This window comes from Acyrthosiphon pisum, chromosome A2, assembly GCF_005508785.2.
Source record: "Acyrthosiphon pisum isolate AL4f chromosome A2, pea_aphid_22Mar2018_4r6ur, whole genome shotgun sequence".
Classification (NCBI taxonomy): Eukaryota; Metazoa; Arthropoda; class Insecta; order Hemiptera; family Aphididae; genus Acyrthosiphon; species Acyrthosiphon pisum.
Window position 1 is genome coordinate 102,669,011 of NC_042495.1, and position 26,131 is coordinate 102,695,141.

General features: G+C 28.6%; 3 protein-coding genes across 4 annotated transcripts in view; all 3 read right to left on the reverse strand.

The window, feature by feature from the left end:
* Positions 1-7,366, reverse strand: part of LOC100161516 (diphosphoinositol polyphosphate phosphohydrolase 2) — a 10,586-nt gene extending 3,220 nt beyond the window's left edge. Inside the window, exons 1-3 of the mRNA XM_003244664.3 lie at positions 6,498-7,366; positions 319-480; positions 162-246 (exon numbers count right to left, since the gene is read on the reverse strand). Coding sequence (XP_003244712.1) covers positions 162-246; positions 319-480; positions 6,498-6,590 — 340 coding nt within the window. The 5' untranslated portion in view covers positions 6,591-7,366. The remainder of the gene's footprint in view (positions 1-161; positions 247-318; positions 481-6,497) is intronic.
* An 11,583-nt stretch (positions 7,367-18,949) lies between these two features.
* On the reverse strand, positions 18,950-23,077 carry LOC100163672 (ESF1 homolog). Its single transcript, XM_001948149.5, has 8 exons — positions 22,950-23,077; positions 22,381-22,833; positions 22,129-22,298; positions 21,961-22,074; positions 21,691-21,894; positions 20,406-21,110; positions 20,191-20,340; positions 18,950-19,073 (listed from the first exon to the last, which is right to left on the reverse strand). Exons 2-8 carry the CDS (start codon positions 22,817-22,819, stop codon positions 18,972-18,974), a joined length of 1,884 nt encoding a protein of 627 aa, XP_001948184.2. The 5' UTR covers positions 22,820-22,833; positions 22,950-23,077; the 3' UTR covers positions 18,950-18,971.
* Positions 23,078-24,383: 1,306 nt separating this feature from the next.
* On the reverse strand, positions 24,384-25,290 carry LOC100165010 (translation machinery-associated protein 7 homolog). Of its 2 annotated transcripts, none has more exons than XM_001952272.5 (2): positions 25,113-25,290; positions 24,384-24,724 (listed from the first exon to the last, which is right to left on the reverse strand). In XM_001952272.5, exon 2 carries the CDS (start codon positions 24,718-24,720, stop codon positions 24,526-24,528), a length of 195 nt encoding a protein of 64 aa, XP_001952307.1. In that variant the 5' UTR covers positions 24,721-24,724; positions 25,113-25,290; the 3' UTR covers positions 24,384-24,525. The 2 variants fall into 2 exon arrangements, with proteins under 2 accessions (XP_001952307.1, XP_016660055.1); XM_016804566.2 differs by lacking the exon at positions 25,113-25,290 and adding an exon at positions 24,870-24,995.
* Between the last annotated feature and the right edge of the window lie 841 nt (positions 25,291-26,131).

Genomic DNA, 26,131 nt, shown 5'->3' on the forward strand with positions numbered 1-26,131 from the left:
GATGTGTATGTGAAAATACATCTAATTATCATACTTGAAACAAAAACGTGAGCAATACAATTTTACAATATAATATTCATCATAACAAATTATTGAATATTATGTAAAAATATCAAAATTTAATGCACCTCAACTTCCCTTAATGTTTAAGAAAATCTCACCTATGCCCAAAGAGTCTTCCCACTCAGCTAGTTCTTCTGTTACAATCATAACAAACACATCTGTTCTATGCCGTCTGATATGAGTCTAAAACAGTAAATCAAATATTAGACATAGACTCACAGGCGATTTATTATTTAAAAAAGAAATAATACTAACCCTGTCTTCAAAGGTACCAAGTCTTCTGTGTAGTCTGCCCACAACGCCAGCTTCTTCGACTACTTCTCTTAGAGCAGTAGCACTTGGTTCTTCTTCAGGTTCAATACCACCACCGGGTACAATCCACTGTTCAGGTCTACTAGATGAAGTCACCAACAACACCTTCAAAAAGTATCATATACCTATATAATGTGCACAATAGTCTGTTATCATTATTTATTATATAAATGTATGGGAATATGAAAAAAGAGCACATTAGTGTTACTTAAGTTTACCTTGAACTAGATATTTTATCATATAACATACTAGATGTAGTAGCAATGTGAATTTCATACCTAACTAATATACAACATAAGTTTACACAGGTTATTTAATTTTCAATTCTTTTTTTTTGGCACAATGTCCATGACCTAATAAAAAAAATAACTACCCACCTGTCATGGTAACTAAGTACCCACATCAATAGGCTATAGTCCAACAAATAACTAAATTATTTATACCAATGTTCAATATTTATTCGTTACCTATTGTTAATTATTGATTAAGTATCATGTTTAATACTATATGTAGATGTATGGTTTTGAAAACCATAATATGAATTTAATGTGTTGTAAGGGAATGGATAAAATTGTTTTAATATAACATGTATTATTGTATTCAGTATTGCTACCTACAAGATTTTAGTTTACTCACAAATCATAATTAACAAAACCAACAAATCACTAACACAAGTTATGCCCCAGTTACTTAAAGTTTAGAATTAGTGGAAAGGCAAAATTTGTGTATCACAACAAGCCATACAATAAATTAATTGTTTTGCCTCTGATGCCGATGCATAATGAAAATATTATAAAATCAATTAAGAGTAATAAGTAGTGTTGACCATAGGCGCAACTAGACCTATACTTTTGAGGGTACACAAATTATAAAGAATTCCCAGACCCCCGGACCCATACTCTATATACAGGCTATAACAGAAAGATCTGACAAAAAAAAAAAAATTACGCTACTTAAACGTATGTCAAAAATATTGTGGAAAAAATATTTTGAAAAAAGTTATTACATTTTAAGCCAATAACTTTTATTGTATTTATGTTATCTAAAATATAGGCTTGTTTTATAAATTATAATAATTAATTATAAACAAGGAAACAATAAAAACACTCTCACATTCATGAGATATGTCTTATATCCTGCCAAAGATAAAGAGAAATATCATTATCCTGTTTTCTAAATTATTTTGTTGAATATTATTATAGGTATGATCAATGTTACACAAATAATTAAAAACAACATAACTGTGACCTGTTCTATACAACATAAAATACCTACCTAAGCTAAAGATTATTTGTTATACTGTTATAGCAGGGAATGTTGGAACCATAGACCTATAAACTAAGTTTTTATTAACTTAGTTTATAGGTCTATGGTTGGAACATAATAGTGAATTAGTGAAGTACTCACTATTAATCACTTATTATAATCCTCAATATACTCGAAGGTACAACTTTTTTGTATTTATTGATAACTTTTACTTCAAAATAATCAAAATATTATAGATCAAGTATTTTATATTTTGGGGGTGCACAAGTCCCCTGTGCACCCCCCTAGTTGCGCCAATGGTGTTGACCAATTTACTCTATGGTTAACCAATTCAATTATACAAAAAAAATTTATAAATAGTTATCAATTAATGTCCATAATATATACAATTGTTAAAAAATATGTTAAAATAAATACAATTAACGATGAAAAATACTAGTGCTTTATTTTTATTAATAATTAGGGGGCTTTGCACCCTGGACCTCATAACTCTGTTAGCAAACCCCTACTTTTAAAAGTAATTTTATTATTCTTAATAAACAAAATTTGTATTTTTTTTTTTTTTTTTGTCTTAGCAGTTATATTTATTAAAATTTAAAATGTCCACAATATACTTTTAGATTTCTAAAAAAAAGTTTAGGACACCTTATATCCTTGTTGTGTCTATCCCTTAGTTCCAGTACATAGTTACGATTGAATTGTGTGTATTTTATAATCACGGTAATATTCAAAGTAAATTCATACTAGCCAGAATTAAAAATTATCAAGATGAGTATTGAATTTATTTTAAAAAAATATGTAGGTAGGTACTAAAATATAGTTTCCCAAATAATTATTTCTAAATTGTAGGTATAATATAGAATTATAGTTACTGACAAATTCAAAGAAGGCATATTTATTTAAATTTATACATTTTAAATTATAGTCAGTAGATATAATACTTAAGTATCTTTAATTATTAGTTAAGTAATCTTAATATTTTTGGCCAATACTCTTGATAACAATATGTTTTTTGTATAACAGAAAAAAAAAATTTTAATTTGGTTACTTGTAGTATATATACAGTATACACCACAAGTAATACAATTAGGTACCTGGTTTCATTAAATTATCATAATATACCAATGTACTATAGAAAAAAAATATTTCAGTACAATTTAGTTATTTACAAGAAAATTAGTATATGAATTTACCCATTAATAATTATTATTATTTACAATAAAAATTGTTAATAATACTACTGTTTACCTATATAATTTATTGTGGATACCAGATTAAATTATTTTATACAATTTGTAATAACAAATTTTTATGATCCTATAATAAAGCTCTAAAATGATACGTTTTAAATGATTTTTTTTTTTTTAATTAACAATATATTTAATAATTCTATTCATGAAAAACAAATATATAGCCAAATGCAAGTATTAGTTACAGTTGCATTTAAAAATAACCATTGTTTTAAAAAATTATGTTTAAGTATATGTAGGTAATTTTAACTTATACGTTCATTCATAACCTTGGAGCAGATCCAACATGAACGGAAATTATCACTCAGGTTTCGACAGAATACCTACTTTAAATATGATTTTTGTCAATATTTAAAGGATTCATTTTTGCATAAATAAATTATTTTAATGTTTGGCTGGGGCCTAGTCAAATTACAGTTTGAAGTTTAAACATCTAAAACCATTAATTCTATAACATATACAATATACCTATTAAAATTGATGCACAAACATTACATACCTAGATTTCTTTTATAAAATTAATTAAGTAGATAATAACTACTTTAAGACTAAGCAAAAATCAAGATAATTTATCCTACTGAATCACTAAAATAAATACATTTATAGAATAACACTTTAAATAGATAAATAGGTTAAATTCTAAAGTTGAAACTGATAAAAGGTTATTTAAGGTCAATAGACACCTAATTGTAATATTACTTGTATAATAAATAATAATTGTCACTAAGTAAACATTTTTATTAGAATACAATTTCAAATAATTATTGAATTAAAAGTGGTATTTTTTGGCATAATATCATTTAACATGAATACGAGCATGAATACAAATTCAACAGTTAATTACCGAAGTTATTATCCCAAAGACATGGTCTATAAAATGTTACCCACTTATTTTAACCCGGCTTCTGAATTTACTTTGACCCAAATTAAAGTATGAATTACAAGATTCATATTATAAATATCAAGGACATACTTTGTATAATATATAGGTAATTTAGTTAATTCAGTAGGGGAGAAGGTAAGATTTTTGAGATTGCTATTTTTAATATTTGTACGTTTTTGACTGCTTATTTGATGATTTTAGGTTCTTTAATTCTCAAACTATGGTTATAACTGTCCAATAAGAATATATTAAAATAAATTCCCTATTTTTATTTTTAATAAGATTTCTTTGCAATATGTTAGGTTAATGGTAGATCTAGGTTAAAAATATTGGATACACCTATATTTTTACTAATCCTATTTTTGATTTTTTGACATGAAACAAAGGTTAATCTGAATTACATTTTTAGATATGCTAGCAATATTCCCGTCTACTGAATATATAAAAATTCAGCATAAATCTACTGCTGGAATAGTTTAAGTCTATTATCATGCACTTACAAACAAAATATTTACTTTATAGTTTATATTAAATAGGTACTCTGTAAAAGAATAACAATATAATGACATTTTTAATAATTTTATATAGGTCCATGGTAAGAATTAAAAGTGAAATTAAAAAAAAATATTTAATATGATATTTTAACCTAATCAAAATCATTTTACAATGTTTTACAATTTCAAATCAATTAAAGCTTAATTACAATAATAGTATAATCCAATTAATCTGTATTTTAGATAATATAAATTAATATTAGAACTACATAGTAAGAACACAAGTAGTTAGAATTATCTTAAATATGGAGAGATAATTTATTTATTACACAATATAATATAGGTTCAATTATATATTTATATATCACATTACTTAATAAAAGTATTAGGTCAGTATAATAATAAGTAGAAAATCTGTGTAAAATTAATTTAATTCTTCACAATGTTTTAAAAAAAATTGAATTTGTTATTTTCCATTAATATATATACGCGTGTAGTTAGTATGTCTAATCATATTAAGATTTAACACCAAAATTGGAATTTAGTTTTCGATATTAAATGATTAAAAAGCGCAAACAATTATTGGATTTCATTGCCATTGATAGCAGTAATCACTTTATAACAGTTAAAATTGTAAATTTAAAGTAGGTAATCAATGCAAAACCATTTTCAGAACTAAGTGTGAAGTACTACATTACTCTTATATTATTATTATACTATACCTACTAATATAGTTTATTATAAAGTGTTAGGTAGGCAGTAGTAAGTATTACATATTATGCAATTATATAGCTCAATAGCTGTATATGTTGGCAAGTACAAACACTAATAGGTTTTAAAAACAAAAAGGGCGAAAACTTTAAACCTCGAACAAAATATACAATTAGGTAGGTGGGTACAATGAAATCAGAAATACTCTATACATTTAATTTGAAATAAATATTTTATCATATTATTTTACCGGGAATATATGAACGATAGTACTAAAAATAACCTTCAGATAAAAAAATTACATAAACTACTTTAAAATATGTCAAGTCTGTTAAAACTATTTATCTTGGTATTTAAAGGAAACATTTTTATGAGTAAGTATATTTGAATTTCATACTATATAGTATTTAGTTTCATTTCTTACATTACGATATTTATATAATAGGCGAATATACAGATAATGTACCTACGTACCTATAAAAAATATGCATAACTGATTTAAAGATAGTTTGTTAATCTACCTGACTGCCTGACATTCAAATACCTTGCAAAATGTTATTTTTAGTTAATATTTCTAAGAACTAAAAATAACCTGTATGATTGTTAAATATGTAATTGTAATACCATTGATCAAAATATATATACTATTTAATCTATAATATATATGTATGTAATAAATGGTAATAGGTAGGTAGGTACCTCCTATCTTATCTAAAATCAACATTATTAATACGATATAAGAAGGCTAATCTAAAAACGCGGGGTAAAAATAAATTCAACAAATTCTTTTTCATTAAAATAATAAATTCCATAGGTACTATTGCAGAATTAAATTTTGAAAAAGTATAGGTAGGTAGATACTAGAATTAAAAATAATAACTCAATATAGACATTGTAAACATTAAACAAACTTTCCACTTTGTCCTATGTTATAATCAATAATTTATTATTAGCACGTCTACCTATATCAACCCCGATTTAAAAATCACGAAATAAAATAAAATATTTTAATTCAGACAGTTCCAAAGGTGGAAATTATAATGAACACAATTACACAAAAATGTACTATGCATATTATTTCAGGTACCTAAGTAGGTATAGTATTCCATATAGAATTTCCTAGGACAATTGATGATTAAAAATATAATGCAATTGAGTACATAGGTTGTACAATATTATTTAGAAAAATGAAAAGCTATTTAGATTCAACAACATAAGACAATTATTATGCTAATAGCTGTGCAATACAGTGTACGTCTATAATAAAAAAAATATTGAATTCTATGAATAGAATTAATTTTAATTGACGCATTACAATATTACAGTGGTGAAAACTAGAAACATATTATTATTATAATTATTATTACATAAAATTGTGACGTAATAGTATCAGAAATCAGAAAATGATAGTGCAAACTGCAAAGCGATGCACCGCGTGCAGTGTGCATTTATGACATATATCAAAAACTCAAATTTATCGCACGGAATAATATTATAACATAAAGAAATTGTAATTACCTCATCGGAATCGTTGCGCACACATATACAAGCAGCTCGCCTGCGAAATCCATCCTCGTCATAAATGCGAGTTGAATTCGGTTTATCTTTCATTTTTACTTTAATTTATCGATGTCCTAGTAACCGAGAAAAAAATTCTAACGACGAATCCTCGGGGTACTATAGGTAGTAGTAGGTACTGGTATAGGTAGATATTGTTTGGGGAAAAAATTTAGGTGCAACTACGAGACGTATCAACGGCGGTTGACATTTTTCTTCTGAATTTTGATATTGTGGTTTTGGAATACGAACGAGCAATATTGTGACTTTTCTTATACTTCACGACGAATCGAAATCCACCCGCGTGTAGAAGAGATACGTATATATAATTACAATAATATATAAACGTAAGACGACAACGGTGGTAGTTTCTGTGAGTTATATTATTATGTACGAGCTTAAGCTAATTTAGAATACTAAGTACAAGTATAAATTTTTAATAAAAAGAAGTTTAATTTAAAATTAAATTAAAATAAAGAAAATTAATGCAGTGTATAAAAAAAAAAAAAAAAAAACGTAAAAAAATTATAATAGAACAAAAAAAAAAATTGAAAAAAAAAACGGGGAAAAAAACGGGTATTAAGAATTAAACAATAAGAGATACATTAGACAAATGTCACTTAGAGACATTGTAATCGAAACATCGTACCGCCGTTTGACGATTGCATATCGTTTCGTTCGTTCGTCCGGACCACCATAATCGTGACGACGGCGACGGCGGCGACCACGGGAATGGGTGTCAAAGTCCAAAAAAAAAATTGATGCGGCCAGAACGCGCACGGGCGGCCAACGACGCGAAAAACTAGCCAATGCAAATGCACGGTGACGGTGGTGTGGACGTTGGTAGCGGTAGCGCTGGTGGCGATGGTGGTGTTGTCGTGGTTCGGGTGGGGTGGTGTTGATCGTTGATTGTGTTATGGTGCGGGAAGTGGTGGCGATGGTGGTGAACTACTGTGGCTATGGCTCTAATGCGCACGCGCACACGCGGGTTTTTGTATCGAGTGTTCAAGAGGTGTTCACCGGTCCTGTGCACGCGCATGCGCGCTGCCCAAATGCACCCGCCGGCCACCGCCACCGAACGTATTATTATTATCATAGCCATTAATCATTATTATTATTATTATTACTGTATGTGTCTGTGTATCGTGCATCGTGCGCGCCATCGAGACGAGCCACGAACGCATAGCTGATATTGTGTGCGCGGGCGGGCGGCTATCGTGGCGCGAGAGACGCGGTTACCGGCGGGCGGCGTTGCCGAGTTCGCGCCTGTACCGCGGTTACCCTGCCACCGCCGTCGGCGTATTTATATTTTTTATACGGCGAGACGACTATGGGCCGCGTGGAGAGCGTAACCGCGTGTGAACGAACAACCACGCTCGAGCGCACAAACTCATAACAAAAACGTGGTTGGACGAGACCACCCCACCGCGGGAGGATCCGAGAATACAAACATTCAACATTGCCACGTTGCGGTTTGAAATCTCGCCGTCCGAGAAAAATGCAATTTTTTATTTGCTACCACCTCACGTTTCACGGTCCTGGCTGACGCGCCCACGTGACTATCGTGAAAAAAATTCTGTTTTTTTTTCCAGGTCTCTTGTAGTTATACAATAACAATCATGTCATAATTATTCGTAACACATTTTTTACGTCAGACGAAATTTAACGAGTTGATTACTTATACAGTTATGCATTATATTATTAAAAAATGCGGTGTATTTGAAATATTTAAGCTTTCTCGATAGAAAATACGTGTGTGTATATTAGTATTAGGTGTCGTATTTCATTTCTCCTTCCGACCATCGTCGTCTCGACTGTCGATCGATTGTAACTATTGTTTTGGGTCATACTGTCACAGCGTCATACACACAACACAATCGACCGATGCTTAGTTAATACCTATATTGATGTATATATTTTCCAATCGTGTAGTGTCTGGCAGGCCGTAGGTACGACCTTAGATCCTCGAATACGGGTTAGTGGTTACCATAAATAATTTTTGGATCTTAGGGGTACACACGCGCGACGAGAAAAATATGATTACAAAGCGCGCGCGTGCTTGTTAAATTGCCAACGGGATCGCCGCCTTGGCCCCGCTCTGAATTATTAGTTACCCCATTTGGCATTTACCATTACAGCTATAGCCATAAACATCCAAATAAAATATAATTGTATTGTTCCGTGGCCCGACGCCCGACGGAGGCGGTAAATAATTGTCGGTACTCGGTAATATCACAGATTAAATTTAATTAAATTTTTCATTTAATCTGTGGTAATAAAATATTATTAGTGGATTATATTATAACTGTACGATGCACTATGTATCACTTATTCATTTGTACATTTTGTACTTGCATACGCTTTATGAACGACAGTAAATTGTGCGAGGCGGCCGATGCTGGACGCTGATGAGTGATGACCACAATCCCCATTCCCCGTCCATAGTGAATGTTTAAAAAAAATGTCCCAAGATCAAAGGCCTAGATGGCTAGATCCTTTATTAGCGTACTCAAAACTCAACACAACTTCTCACAAAATTAATCATTACAGTATCTGTGATAATAAAATTATATAATACTACATTATTATTTATTAAAATATATTATATATGTAATAATATGAACACAGAAGAATTAAAAATATCATTTTTTTACGTACAAAAATACGCAACCCGTGGCTGCTTTTGTCTTGAGATATTTAGATTTTAAATGCTGTTTGTGTAGGGTGGGGACGGTGGTCTATACTATTAGCCGATAATCTGATATAGTAAATTTATTAGACTCTTTCCTCTTTATCAAATTGAGACGGTCCAGACAGATCATGTATAGGCATGTAGCTAAAATATTTTTATATGGTATATGCGCATAAGTGCTCTGCTGTACAGAAGGTCACAAGTTGGTCACAGAATTGAAAAAATTATCTTTTTGCTATTGAAATATAAATTTACTGAAAAAAATCATAAAGTATGCAGGATTTTTTTAAGGGGGTGTCATAAATCATAATTATATGCATGAATTGACCTTTTTTTTGCTCATCCCTCTAAAAAATCTTCTCCCACTTTGTTATGATAGAATAGTCAATAAAAATAAAATAAAAGAAAAAAATGATATATAATATAAAACATTTAGTCATCGTTTCATGATTTGAACGGATACTTATTTTTAAGGGGGAGATGTCATATCTGCCTGACACCCCCCCTGCATACGCCACTATTCGATTACGTATTCTGAATACTATTTATTTAAGTATTTGAAATACTTCTAAAAAGTATTTTACCCAAGTCTGATTATTATGAATATGGTAGCCGGTAAGTTGAATTAATAAGATTACAGCAAAATAACTAAAATCGTTAATCTTGAATCTTGTTTATTTAATATGTAATTGTAAAACAGATTTAACATAAAACTATAAAAAAAAAAACTGATTTATATTTTTGAGATTTTTTTGGTTACATAATAACCTACTTATACGTGGAACCTTGTTATAAATTTTCAATCCTTAGCTATAAAAGTTGAATATTTTATACATTTTTAACTACAAAATCATTTTTAAATTTTAAATTTGATAAATGTTGTCAAAAATTGAACTTTAATTGCTTACAAAAAAAAATTGTATTTTTAACATTTTCAACTACTAAATAAATTTTCATAAATGTATTATGTAAATTCATACATTTTCATTTTTTTAGCGGTTATTTTAAAATGTTAGTTGTTTATATGATAAACAAAGCGTGAGAAAAAAAAATAGCATAGCAATAGGGTATTTTGGTAATTTTTCCCGTGGCGTTAAAAAACTATTGAGAAAATCGAAAAATGACCTCTCTAAAGTACCATCTTGATCCAATTTGCTAAAAGATAAGATACTATATTATGTTGAAATCAATAAGTACTTCTTCTGGTAGAAATTTTGTTTACAGAATAAAAAAAAAATAAACATTATGAAAAAAATATCGTTCCGCTTAGAATCTAAAATTTATAAGGTCATAATATCAACTATATTTTACAGATGGCAGTTTATCCGGTGTTTTCAATATAATAATAATAATAATAATTTATTAATTCTCCATCAAGCAATATTCACAGGAAGTATTACTAAATAACAAATTGTTGTTGGATCACCTCCAAAGTCAAAGGCTGTGCTGGAGGTGAGAGTACATGCAATTACAATATTAAATAAACATATCATGAGTACATATAACATAAAAATAGCAAAATTACTTTAATTAATATTTTCATATGACGCAGAATGCCAATACATGCATCCCCCCCTTCGTGGAATAAATTATAGAATTTATAAACAATTTAAATCAGTAATATATTATACAATATTTAATATGCACTTTTTTCTAAGCATTAGTAAAACGTATAAGCAGAGTTCGGAAGTATTAAGAATCATAATGACCACATTATTTTACACATTTCGTTACCATCATAATTATGATAGTTAACAGGTATAAATACTATATTATTCTGCTTTCATCGTGTTTCTTAGAACAATAGATGAGAACTTTTTTTTTTAAAAACGAAGATCTCGTTCTACTGCATACCTGGTATGGATTTCGAATACACATTTCCATGTCTTTGTTATTTATTAGGTATATATGTCACTCGACACTCGTCACTGTAATAGTGTAATGACTAATGGGAGTGTTAAATTTGAATTCAATGGTAATTCACTCCGAAAAGCGATTCCGCCAGACGGTGTGTCAATTTCCATTTCTAAGGATATTCTAAAAATATATAAATTACAATATTACAAATTAATAATACAGTTAGTTAAAATAATTTGTGGCAAGTTCAAAGGCTATCCGTAATAAAAATTGTGAATATGTAGTATAATATACCTTTATTACATTTTCAAGCTTTTTGACAAGGTAAACAAATATTAAAAATCTCAAGTCTCTGCAGTTACTTGTTTTTGAATTAGGTATAGGTAACAATAATACCAAAATCGATATTATCAAAAACTATTATTGCGTAAATATTCTTGTTTTTCTGTAAATTTGTTTTAGTTCATCCCGATTATTTTGAAAAGTACTGAGACAATTTATTTTTGACTCCCCAAAAGTGGCAAAGTACCAACCAGACCCAATTTGCTTCTAAAAACAACCACCAGAGCTTACAATTAATGTATTTAAGTATTTAACTCCACCACAAGGTGATTGTAAAGCCATACATTCATCGCTCCACTTAGAATTTAAGTAGGTATGCTGTTGTCATATTTCAAATTTATAAATAGAAGAAGTGCAACTTATAGGTACTGTATACAACATTTTGAGTTCATGGCAGTTTTACTGACACGAAAAGACGTAATAATCGTGTGTATCTATAGTTTGAACATTTTAAATGAAAATATATATAGGTTTATTTTACAACTTTTATTATTTCATCGCTCCATTTTAAATTTTAAATGAATACAACAAATAATAAGACGTATGGAAATCAAATTATCAAAAACTAAAAAATATATATTTTATATTTTATAGAATTATTGAGTATTACTATTCTTTTTTTCAATAATATGTTTTTCGCTAAGAAAGTCTACCATAATTTGAATTGCATAATGCATAACCTGGCACGGGGTGTCGAGGTAGGTATCAATGACAATATTATAATACCTATGTACTAATATTATGCGTATTACCTATATTATACTAGCTGATCCCGTGCACTTCGTTGCCCGTTAAATGTACAAACTCCTTATGACTCGAACTTTGTACAATTCATTATTTAATATTCGGTGTATGGTGTTCAAAATGTATCTTAACTTTTCCGTTTCCCGGAATAAAAATCATGATTCGCAGCAGTATATTATCAGGTAGGCAATCTACCTACGGTAGATCGCGGACCCCGTGCTGTTTGTACGTAGGTGTATGATTTAACTCTAAAGTATCAAAGTTATACCAAGTTGGTCGTCTTCTACCTATGGTGGATTAATATAATCAATTAATACAAAATCCTAACCTAACATAACTACTAATATCAGATGAATAAAGAAAAACCAAATTTAACCATTCCTAAATTAGTCTGTCTTCTTCCCAGATGTTTAATCTACACACAAACATTCATACCAAGCTGAACCCGTGCATTCCGTTGTCCGTAAAAAATTGCAACTTAAAAAAATTATGATTGTTCAACTGTTTTTGGGTGTAGGTAACTTGCTGCAAATTGCAATGTTCAATAATTTGATTTGGTGCTAGCTTGTACCTGATCTGCCCAATTAACCAATAATAAATAAATACTAATTTCTACTGTAACCAATGGCAACTATTTAAAAAATAAATAAAAATAAAATTTCCAATTCCATCGTGAACCTCAAGATCCCTGTTTGAGCACCTCTTTAAAATGCAAATTTCAACAAATCCTTTCTTAGTGCCCGATGAAATTATTATAAAAATCTAACCTCGAAATTTCAAGTCGATAACTCAAATAGGTAAATAGGTTCGGCCTGCGTTGATTATTGGTAAAGTACACTTTCCTTTATATATATGGATTTTACTAATACATACCTATAAGTCCTATAAGCGTTTAAAAATGTTTAAAACATTAAAATATCATTAGCTGGTAATAGGTTATAAACTTATATTATGTACTGATTATTTCTTCTACAAAATATCTATAAGTATTTATATTATATAATCAATATATAGGTATATTAAACATAGGTACCAACCTATACACATATTATAGAAGGGAAAATGGCTATACATATAAAATAATAATATAGACTAGGTATATAGTAGGTATAGGTACTGTATATATAGTGTATACAAGAGGGGTAATAATTTTGCTGCGTAAAAACTAAAAACAATCAAGAATGTATAGTTAATGATGGTGAGTACCTTCAACCGCGACGGCGCTGCGTTTTAAAATTACGCGCATTAAAGAATTTGGCGTCACGAGTAGGTTACATATAATGTCATTAATCATCTCCCCGGGACGTAAACAGAGTTGTTTTCTTATATTTCGTATTTTCGTGCTTCGTACCTATCAGATTATAGGTACGTACTTTAATAATAATAACTACCTACCTAGTACCCGTGATACGTATAAATGTTTATTACTATTATAACTGCAATTATTCAAATTTATATTATTGTAGCCAGTAGGTACATAACCGGTCAACCGGATACGTTTATCGTGTTGTTTAATTTTGGCTTGCAGAACTATCAGAATTTGTAAGCACTGGTGCACCTATTTATTATAGGTATGTTAAAAAAAAATTGAGTAGGTAAATGACGTCCCACCAATTTTAAAATAATAATAATAGGTAATAACTATAATAAAGTAATAAGTCGTAAGACTATAAGAACTGTGTACCTATGTATACCTTCCTATAGCTCTTTATTATTATCGTTGTGTATACATCTTAAAATTTATTATTTTATATGTTTGTACTTTGTACAAAAACCGTACAAACATATTAAAGGTATTTTGTTTTTATCGTCTCGCCTTGTTTTTGTCGCCGAAGCCATCAATTAAGATTAACTAATACGACAAAAATTAGGGTCAATAAATAAATAATAATATAGACGGGAACCTTTGTTTTTGTGGAAATTGTGAAATACTTAAGTGGCCTCTATGTAACGTCAATATACTAGTATTATTACTAAATAAAATGTATTTTTAGAATGTATGTATTTTATAAAAAAAATGGTTGTGCAATGTTCAGTAAGACAGTAATCATAAATTAAAAATGATTAGATATATTTAAATTGAATACAAATAACAAAATAGCAGTTAGGTAAAAAATTACAATACATATTATTCACTTCTATATAAGAAACCTATCGTAGTGTCCGAGTATCTAGGGTGTTGGAATTGGCAGGTATTACTGCCTTAAAGGTATCTACTTGTAATCTGGAATAGTAGGAATAGTAGTAATAGTAGTATTATAGTAATAGACAATATTTATGTGAAAGCTTTGTTGAATCTAAATTGCACGTTTACACTGTAACTTCAGTTAATATTTAATATTAATACATATTATGCAACATAAAATATTTACTGGTAGACAGCAGACCTTGGTATTTTTAAATATAAATTATTGACATTTAGGAGTAAAATTAAGTATGACCTTTTTACTAGCAAGTGGTATACTAGTGCTATAGAAACACAGTTTTATTTTTAAAGAATTATAAAATATATATAGGTATAGCAGTAAGGTATAGGTAATAATTAATAGGTATTATATTGTATGCTTTATAATTTATACATGGTATTATAATAATTAATATTAGTATATACGAGTAAGATACCATTTCTTATTATATTTAATTATTAATAATAAATCAGGTTACTTCACAAATTTAATGATGATTGACGAATATATCAACTGGTGATAATAGGTACAGTCGTTGCCAGATAAATTGAGACCTATATACTATTAAACTTGAATTATTCAATATATTTGCATGCGATGTGTAGGTACTTACCCGTCTTCTTTTAATTTTTAATATTTTATTTTTTGTAAAATATAATAATAATTTTTTTTTGACTAAAATATTCTACAATTGATGACCTGGGGGCAACAACGAGACATCTCCGTATTTTGATTGAAATTAGTTTTTGATTGTACATTATCAAAAAAAAAAAAATTGCGTCGTTTGGTGCAACAACCAGAAAAATCTGACGGTTAAATACAAAGATATCATATAAATGGAGATGTCTGGTTTTGATTTTAGTCAACAAAAAGTATTTAATTACGGTGCAACAACAAGATATGTACAAAAAAGTTTTTATTGCTCCCTTAACTTATTATTAAAATTTAAGCATTATCTATAAGTGCATATGTTGTATGTACCCTAAAACTAAAATCGACCATTTTTAAAAAAATTCTAACTTTTTTTTTTTTGGAATTTACAAAGTTTTTTTTGTCCATTGAACAATTTCAAAAAAAGGATAATATGTTTGGTTGTTGCCCCCAGGTCTTCAATCGAGGTGCCTGGTGGCTGATGCTAATGTAATTTTGTCCTAAAAAATACAAGAGCATATACTTGATAAACTATAATATAGTATATTATTTAATATACCTAAATTTACCAATCTACAAGAATATTAGAATAATGATCCTATCCCCGTAGAATCAATCAAATTTAATTAATACAGGGTACTGCATCTGGCATTGAACCCAGTTTTTAATAATTTAATTATAAACTTTAACGTCTAAAAAAAGAAAATTTTAAACTTTTTTTACTAATTGTTTTATACCATTATTTAAAATAAAATAAAAATCTGAGTTCAATTCAAGCTGAAAAAGTCTTCTTCTTTCAGAAAACAAAATTGTTATCAAAATCTGAAAATTGTACGATACCTGAGTTTCTAAATATAATTTTCAAATTTTAAAGACTACCTAATTCAATTATTGTGAAAAATCGGCACCTTCCACTTGAAATAGTTTGGTAAAAATGTAAGATATTAGAACGATAGACTAGAATACTCTAAAGTCTAAATATATAGAGGAGATAAAAATAAATAATAAAATATATATTAGTTATTATACCCTCATGAACATTTACACAAAGTCGTGACAAATATCTCGTGGCAAATTCAATCCCAAATTAATTGAAATACTATAATCGGAATTCCGAAGTATTTATAAGCTAAGAGCCCAAGACAATAATTGATGGCACAATAATTATATTTTATCTGGATATAGACAAAACACGAAAAATATTGGTGTTCGTTTATCATTTGAAAAAGTAAAAGAATAAAGTACGGTAAAAAATCCAATATTTATAACACTTAACTTGTATTTTACTTAGCTTAAATACCTATATGGCTATATTTATATATTTAAACAAATAAATATACCATTTATCATATTAAAAAATTATACATTTTTCTTTAATCAACAAAAAACAATTCGGTTAATGGTAATATTGTCTCTCATACAATGCCTACGGCAATCGGAGGTTTCCCCTGTAGGCTGTAACAGTCTGCAGGTGATCGAAGATTTTTTTACCTGTCATTTTTTTATATACGTCTGAGTTTTGTTCGGGGATATGAGCTTTTCAACTAGGTCATGTGCAAGGTAGTATAATTACCTTAGTCAAGTGTTAAAATTTGATTTTTAATATAATGACGTGTGACTGCGCTATAATAAAAATAGTGATAATATGATAGCTGTAAGAAGCCTTCGAGTTTTAATAATTTACTTTTATAGATGTAAATGCTATTACAATAAAATGCACTTATAAAGTATCAAATTGTAGTTAACAGAAATACATTACACAGTTATACATATGTCAGATATAGATATATAGACTATAATATGTATTATGTATATTGTATAAATGTATAAGGTAGGTACACCAGATTATTGCACTATTGCAGTACTTATATAATTATATAATGCAACACAAAATAATGCAATAAATGTAATACTAAATAAAGACACTCGTTATTTCAAAAACTATCATCGTTTTTGTAAATATTTTTAAGTCGCTGGAAAACAGGGTTTATTATATTATTATCATTTTTAAACGTTTTACTTTTGCACTAGTTTTTCATGAGTTAAGTATAAAATATTCACAAGTTTAAAGAAAATTTAAAAAATAATATAATATAATTTTTCCAAAAAGTTTCGTTTTTAACTAGTTAAAATTATGTTAAAGAAATATTTTCAAAAACAAGTGTTTTCCAAAATAATTAGCGTCCTACGTTTAACACTCCCTATTATATATTAGATAAGAAAATAAATACCTACATCTTAAATTAGAGAGCCTTTATAATATTATAATAAAGGCTTATTATATTATTATAAAGGCTTTCTAGCTTAAATTATTACAATAAGGGTTGAGTGCAATAACCATAGATATTATTTATCAATTGGTCCATCAAAACCATACACTTAGTGGGCCCCCTTTCAACTTCAAAATAATTGTATCATTACATATTAACGACTTTATATCATTGTATAATTTTTACTATACAAAAAATATACAGAATGTAGCTTTTGTCATTGTACACGTGTTATCTTAACAATTATGGATCAATGATACGAAATTTCGTAAAAACAAAAAAATGACGTGTTTTTTTTTAATATTTTTAAACACTCAGTTGTACCAATAATAAAATCGACTTTTTTTTTTAAATTGTAACCACTATATTTTTTGTTGGATTCTGGTAAAGCTTTTTTTCTGAACATTTTGACAGTTAAATGATCAATTTTGGTCCGCTATGTTATTAACTATGGTCCTCTAAAGTTTAGTATAATATGCATTAATACTTTTAACTGAGATACCTAATTTACAGAAGCTAAATAATTTTTTCTTATAACTACCTTTTTATATACTTAAATAATAAATAGTTAAATCGGTAATCTAAAATGCCCTAAAAAAAAAAGAAAAAACAAACAAACAAAATTGTTGGCAAACATAGTTCATTATTTATCGTAATTTTTCGTGATATAAAATTGAGAACAATTTTATTGTATAATTATTAATAATAATTTACCTACTATACCTTTCTACCTACTTAAATAATTTTTTTTTTTTTTGAATACTGTATTGCGCACGTTTTTTTTTTTTTTTTTTCTATATTTGTTCATTGTAACGACCTCAAGGTCTTTGACAATGCTTATCACAAGTGGGTAGTAGGGAGATCATGTGATCTATTTATCTATGTATATATCACTATATGCATGATACTACCCCCTTCTCCAAGAGGAGACATGTGCGGTCTTCACTCCCAGTGGAGTGGGACCTAGTTGGAAACCGGATGACGCAATCGGACGACAGCACGGGAAAATGGTGACTGCGTAGAATCACACACATTTTTTGCACTTTGCTATGAATCGAACCGATGACTGTGTGAGTCGTAAGTCAACTGTGTGACCACTGCGCCACTCCGGCCCCGTATTGCGCACGTGAAAAAAATATATTTTGGGGATAAAGATGAGCCGCCAAAATCAATGGGCCTCGGGAACGTGCCCCCATCTGGGCTTGTAGATATTGTGATAATTTTTTGTGACTGAATTATACTATTATTATTTATTATATTTTGTTCAATTCTGAATTATTTAAACTGCACTGTTGACTGTTGAGTATAAACTGAACAATTCAATGATATTATAGAATATAATGTACCTATTGATTATATAAATATATTTTTACTTTTTTTTTTACCTTTTACTGTCGAATGGCGATCCTATTTATGTTTTTTGCTGTTTCTACTAAATTCTTCCACCATTGAGCATTGTCATTTGTCAGAATGGAAATTAAATATATATTATACATTTATACCTAGTGGCTAGTATTAATATAAATCATAATTAATTTATACCAAGGTATAACTAACTACTAACTTAGTATTTTAGTAACTAAATGTATACAATAATAAATTATAGTAGCATACATTAAACTTATTTTATAATACTACTTACTAGCAGTAGGCACACAAACAATACAACTATTATAGTCTAGTTGATTATAATTTATTTATTATGTTTAGTTTTACTTTTGATAGATTTTACAAGGTTAGATAGTTCTGGATTAATAATTGATTGTTTGGACTTCTTTTTTGGAGGAACATCAACCTATAAATAACAAATTATAAATTATGTAAATGATTGAATTTACATATTATTTTTTATCCTATTCAGTTCTAGTATATAGGATTTTGAGTGTATCAAAAGAATAATCGGGTATTAACCAGGGGCGCAGTTTCAATGAAAAAACTGGGGGTGCTGAATCCTCTTTTTTTTTCATATTATTATCTAATGTTTATGGATACACGCATAATGACTGCATTCTTTTTTGATAGAAGTGGGCCCTAATTTGTTGGTCAAAACATAGGTACAATTTGATTATTTATTTTATATTCATTTTGTTTTTAGTTTTGGGTTTGAATTAAAAGCTTAAAATTTTAACATTAAGTTAGATATTTGTATTGTTTGTATAATTATAATTTACAATACTATCTTGCCTCAATGAGACCAAATAAAAAGAATACTCAATCATAGCAGTGGCGTATACCATAGGGTACAAGTGTTGCTCAGGCAACACCTTAAATATGGGTATTGATAGAATAAAAATAGGACATTTTATAGGTCAGTACAACAATATTATGAGGGGTTTAAATAACCTAAAATTATTTGAGCACCAATTTTTTTCATAATACATACCAATGATTCACAGTATTGTGTCTACTTTTTTTTATTTTAAGAGGATGTCAGCACAATATTTGTTTTCAATCTCAGACCAACAACTGAAAATAGACAAAATGTGTCTACGTAAAACTAATTTTTTTTTTTAATGATTTTTGGTTAATTGTTGAGTAAAATCTCCTATTACAAAAATTATAGAGGATAATATTTTTGAGAGTTTGACATATAGGTTTTATATATTATTATTATTTGATCTTATATTAGATTAAAAAATAAAAAAAAATTTTTGTACATTTAAACAGATGTTAAATTATTTTGAGACATTATTTAGACAAATCGGTACGTCATAGCCTCTAAAATATGATTCTATATAATTTGTATACAGGATGATTTTACTCGAGTTTACAAAAATCTCAACAAAAAAATTTATGTGGAATGTGAATGCTTTTTGTTTATGTTGTGTGTGGGCCAGAGAGAGAAAATAAAAAATCCGCTGACATCCTCTTAATGCCAACAAGATTGTAAATAATATTAAAACTTTTCTAACTTTTTCAGTATCGTACTGTTGCCTCCTTGTTGCTTTTTCAGAAATAAATTCTTCCATGCCTTTTGTCCTTTTAAATTTTGGATCAGCAGGGTCAATGTTAAATAGATGTGATGTATATAATGCAGAAAATCGATCATCTTTTACATCAACCTAAAAAACATAAATAAGAATAAAAAACAATAATTCAATGGTTGTTTAAAAATTTGATAACTTACAGAGAAAGCATCACTGGCAGATTTCTCATTTAAAATTTTCTTTTTGTTCTTTTTTTTCGAGCTTTTAGTTTCTTCTTCTTGTATTTTTTTCATATTAAAATGTTGTTTTTCGCTAGGTTCTTCATCCATTAATAACAATTCTAATTCTGCTTGTTGTTTTATTTGTTTATCTTCATCTTCTGAATCAATTTCATTATCTTTAGTTTCATTTGTTTCTTTTCTTAGTTTTTGTTTTTCTTTCATTCTCTCTTTCTTTTTTTCCATCATTTTCTGGAATGGTGTCAAATTTTTCTTTGATTTTTCATCAACTGATTTTTGTACTTTTTCTTGTAAACCAATACCCCATGAAATTTCTAATTCTGAATCTTTACTCGCTTTTTTTTCTTCTTCATCTTGTATATTTTGTAATAGTTCTTTGTATTTATCAATCGGGTTTTTTTTAGAATCACCATCTTCATTATTTTCTTCAACAAATTCATCATCACTATTCTCATCTTCAGAACTAAAAGCTACATATTTCTGTAAATCGCTATCATTAATTTCACTTTTTGGGTTTGTCTTAAGCTTATTTACTAATTCACTACGTCTTGGATCTGTCTCATCCCATGTGAGATTAACTTTCGCTTGTTGTAAAGCGGTAGTAGTGAATAGATGAGGTTTGTACTTAGTTAAATCTGGTAATTTATCACAGACCTCTTTTGGTTCCTATAAAATTATAAAACATTTAATAATAGAATAATTTTATTATGCATATTAAAAATCTAGGCATAATTCAGGCTAAAATATTTACACATGTTGGCATTTTAATAACTATTAAAAGAATTAAGATTATATTATACTGTAATATAAATATTATAGATGAGATATAACTCAGAAATTAGTATTTTTTTAATTTAAAATATATTATAATGTACCAATATTGAGTAATTTAATAGTCTTTTAACATTCTCCTGAATACATTCTGACATTAATGATTACAATTTCACTACTTTCAATTTTAATTAAATTACTTTCTATACAAGTTTAGACTCCTTTCTCTATTCAATTTAATGAATTTATTCTACTTTGATCAGTCATAATTATTTATATTTTAACATCATATTCACACAATGTATTTTTGTATCAACTATCAAATAAATAAATATTAATAAACATTTTAGAGACCAAGTGTGTAATTGTTCAATGCAACACACGACATTTTGTCAGCTTAAGATACACAGTAAATTATAAATACTCAATGGTACTGTATTATGCTTATTGTTAATTGCCAATCATATATAGTTACCTGATCAAATTCAGTATCTTCTGGTACAAATCGTAAATCTAAACGTGTTGCACTGCTTTCATATTCTATACCATCACAGTCTGTATATATTTTACCAGCAGTTCCAGGAGAGTCACACACAATAATAGCATAATAATATTTAAGCCTTGCAAGTTGATATTTACGTAATTTCTCCATGTGAAATTTACCACCCTCTTCTTCGTCCTAATTAAAAAAAAACTTGGTACTCTAAATATGACTTATGAATTACAAAAAATATTTCAACTGTACTTGATCACTTTCATCGGATGAACCAATTTCCTTAGGGTTACTAGAAATTAGTTCAGAAGGCCCTTTATGTTCCTCTTCTTGCATTCGTTTTATACCAAAATCAGATGGATAAATCTATATAGAAATATTACATGTAATTTTAGTAAAGACATTTGTTTATAAACTTACAGTCACAGATTTGATGTAACCATCACTAGGTGAAAATGAATTAAAGAGAATCATCAAGTCAGCTGCCTGAATTCTGTCCCAATCCATATTACACAAGGCTAACCTAGATGTGGCTTCCTCTACATTATTAGCATCTTTGTCCAATTCTCCCCAACAATGTTCCAGGTTTTCTAGATATTATGAAAAATATTAATACAGAATATTCATTAAATGTAATACAATACTATAAACTTTTATAGATAATATATTTACCTTCATTTTCTTCATCAGATGATGTGTCGTCATCTGATGAGCTGTCAGTCATCAATTCACCATCACCTCTAGCACAATCTACTGTTTTATCTTTTAAGCGGCGATCTTTGATGCTTTTACAGATTATGTTACTCTCTACATCATCATCCTCTTCAACTAATGTCTGCTCTTCTGACTCTGATTCTTGTGTAACATCACTAGAATTTTGTTCGGAATCTGTGTCATCTTTTTCATCATCGGACATATGATAAAACTTTTTAAAGTCATCAGTAGTAGAACCACGTAGGGGTTTTCCTCTTTTATCAATAGTGTATTTAACTTTAAATCGTTTGTCGTTGAATATCGATTGAAACCGTTTATCAATCTTAACTTTGCGATCAGCTTTAGGCACACGCCTAAACTTTGGATCATCGCCAATTTTAGAGAATCGTTTATCCATGATGAATATAGTATCTAAAATCAATAAAATAATGAGAAACAATGTTCTTGAAAACAAATATTGTATATCTGAGTAATTTAATAATAACATTATTAATGGAATTGTGTGGTTAAGTACTTGAATCACTTACCTTAACAGCTTTATATTATTATATTAAATCAAATACAATTTCTGTATGAATTTTTGATTCTAAAACATACAAATAAATAATTGAATAATATTATATAATTTAATTATTAAACATAATTATTAATAATAATATTGTTATCTTTTTTTTTATATTATCAGACATCCAGACAAGCACGTGTTTTTTATCAATAATTATCAGTGATTCTGTGGTATCATCTGTGTCATTACATAATTATTACAACAATTTATTTTATTGGTTAAGTAGATTGAATTTTAAAATGTCTACAGGTAAGAATGATCGTTGGTCTAAAATACAGACCACTGACCAGTAGACCAGTAAATTGCGGACTCGCAGGTCTACGGGTCTGTTTTTTAGTACGTCCCAAAAATTAGATTATAATAATATGCTCCATCTTGGTTTCTCTAAAAAATATTCAATACTTTTGTATGCGAACTACGACTGCCCGAGATCCAGATGATGGTGTTTTTTTAGTAAATAGTTGAAGACAACTTAATAAATTGATACTTATATAGTGTATTTCTTTTCAACTTAAGCAAAAATTATAAAAGTAAAAAGTCGTGGGTGTGTGAAGAGAAGATGATGATCTGGTCTCAACAGCTATGGTACATCTGAATATGCTGTACTCTTAGCTCCCTTACAAGTGATGTTCCCAGTCTATTGTTCTGGACCGGAGTTTGTGTCCAGAGGAATTTGTCCTTGCGACTGTTGACATGGAAAGTTGTTGTTATTTTCATCAAAATGTGGATAGCAGGGTTCCACGGTAGTGAATTTTAATTAGTGAATACCTACTAGTTAATATAGTTTAGCTTATAGGAACTATGGCCATGCTTTTAAGGAGCCTGCGTATAGCTGGTTTCACAGATTTGTCAGATTCATGGAATTGTGACCATCCGATGTTGTTTTGGGCAACAGTCAAGATGTTTATAATACTGCCATATAATAGTTACAATAATCCGTGCCTACATAAAATCTGTTGTTCTTTTACAATAGCCACGAAATGGATAACATTAGTATATCTTTTAGGATTTTGTAGCCCGCGACAACCATATATATTGCTCACTGGCTTTAAAAATGTATGCATTTGTAACAATCTAGAGGTTATGTACTTGTTGTTCATGTTATACTCAGTAAATTAGCTTAGGTAAACATAAAATGGGAACCGAAGCACCTGCCTTAGGAGTATATTTTATACACATAGAGGCAATAAATTTCTCCGCAAGGTAGAGGCAGCAACTCTACATTTAAAAATCTTATTTTTTTAGTTGATTCACTACAGGTGAGAGAATCTACCATAAATCATGATAAATATTTATATCATAACCATAATAATATTTACTCGTTCTATGTCTAGTCTGTTGACTGCTACATAATATCATCATAAAGCATTATGAAGCTATAATAATAATGAACAAATTTGAAGTATAAAATAAAATTGTAATTATTATTATAGTAAATAACACGACATTGTATTTTAATTTGAAATCATCATACAGGAGGGTTTGTTATTTACATAGGATGTTTTAATATTTTTTTTCTTAATTACATGGTTCATGCATTATTTTTTGCCAGATTTCTTAATTCCGCCACCGACCATTGGTCCCTTTTGTGCAGCTTTTGTTTTAAGATCGTTCAATGCTTTTTGTTGTTCTTTTAATTTTTGTTTCATTTTCAAGTCATCTTCATCTATTTCTTTAGATTCTTTCTTAGGGTTTTTCAAAGGCTTCTTTTTTCCTCCTTCACGTCCTGACATATTGCTGATAAAACATAAAAATATAAAATCAGATTAAAACAACTATACATCGTGAGATAAAAATATTAACAAGTACTTGTGTATTATGTTCTTTAAAATTATCAATCTTAATATAATGACTATTATTTTATGAATCTAAAAATACCTACGCATTCACTAAAACTTTTGATCTAAAAGTCACCACAAATAAAACGAATTTGATATTCAAAATCAAAACGATATTCAACTACGATGAATCGTTACTAAAAATACAAAGTAAGACAATATGTTTCAAAAATTGAAACACGATATTAAATACTTTGAAAAGAAAATGTTACTGTGATAATACATTTTTAAGTATTTAGGTAGGTAGTAAATTACGTACAAAATTATGAATTTACATCAATACTTACGGATAGTTTGAAAGAGTTGGTTACTAAACTAAATATGGTTGATTGTAAGAACACAATAGCAATTAAATAATAAACGATAAACTACTGCGTTAGCTTCTAGTTCAAGTTTGAAGTAAATCCAACGATGGGGCATAGAAGTAAGAAGAATTTCAACCCAGTGTAGGCTGTCTGCAGGCTAATTGCAATACCGGAATCGGTAACCAGATAGTAGAAAATCGGTTACCATCAGTTTATTGATTAGGACCACGGTCTAAATTCAAGGAGATTAAACATTTTGTGATCCAGGGAGTATTAGATTTGAAAAAAATGTTTATACACATGTGCACATGTACCATGTACACATTAGTACATTGAACACATTTATTTTTTAGTCTTTTAGTTAATTAGTTTTTGTGATTTCAACATAAATAAATAATTGGATCTTCCAAAATTCCAAATTTTACCTATGTGATAGTAGATTAATTCACTATAATATGACACTATGGCATATTTAATTTAGGAAAAATGACCTATGTGGAACCGATTTGGAATCATAATAATATATTAAACATGATATTATATGTATGAATAATCTCTTCAGAGTGGATCATGAATGTTCGATGTATAGATTTTACAATGATGTGTGTTTTTATGTTTTTATTTATGTCTGTCATGACGTTTTAGGACAGTAAAAATGCTTTAATTTTCTTCAACAGTTGGAGCATTTATAATTTTAATGGCAGCCAAACTAATAAGAAACATATACCCCACTCAAAAGCCCTGTGTATCTAGTCGAACCGCAGGGACACATCCAGAGGGGCTAAGGGACCCAGTCCCCCCCCCAGACATATTATTTATCCTATGTTTAAAGGGAAATTTACATAAACATTGACGTAATAATTAACCGCTTTGCGAAAAGCGACATATAAAAAGACGTTTGGATTTTTTATATTATATATAATCATTAATTGATTTATTACATTAGATTATACTAATGTTGGGAAAAAAATTTTAATTTAGAATAAAGTGTACTTATATTC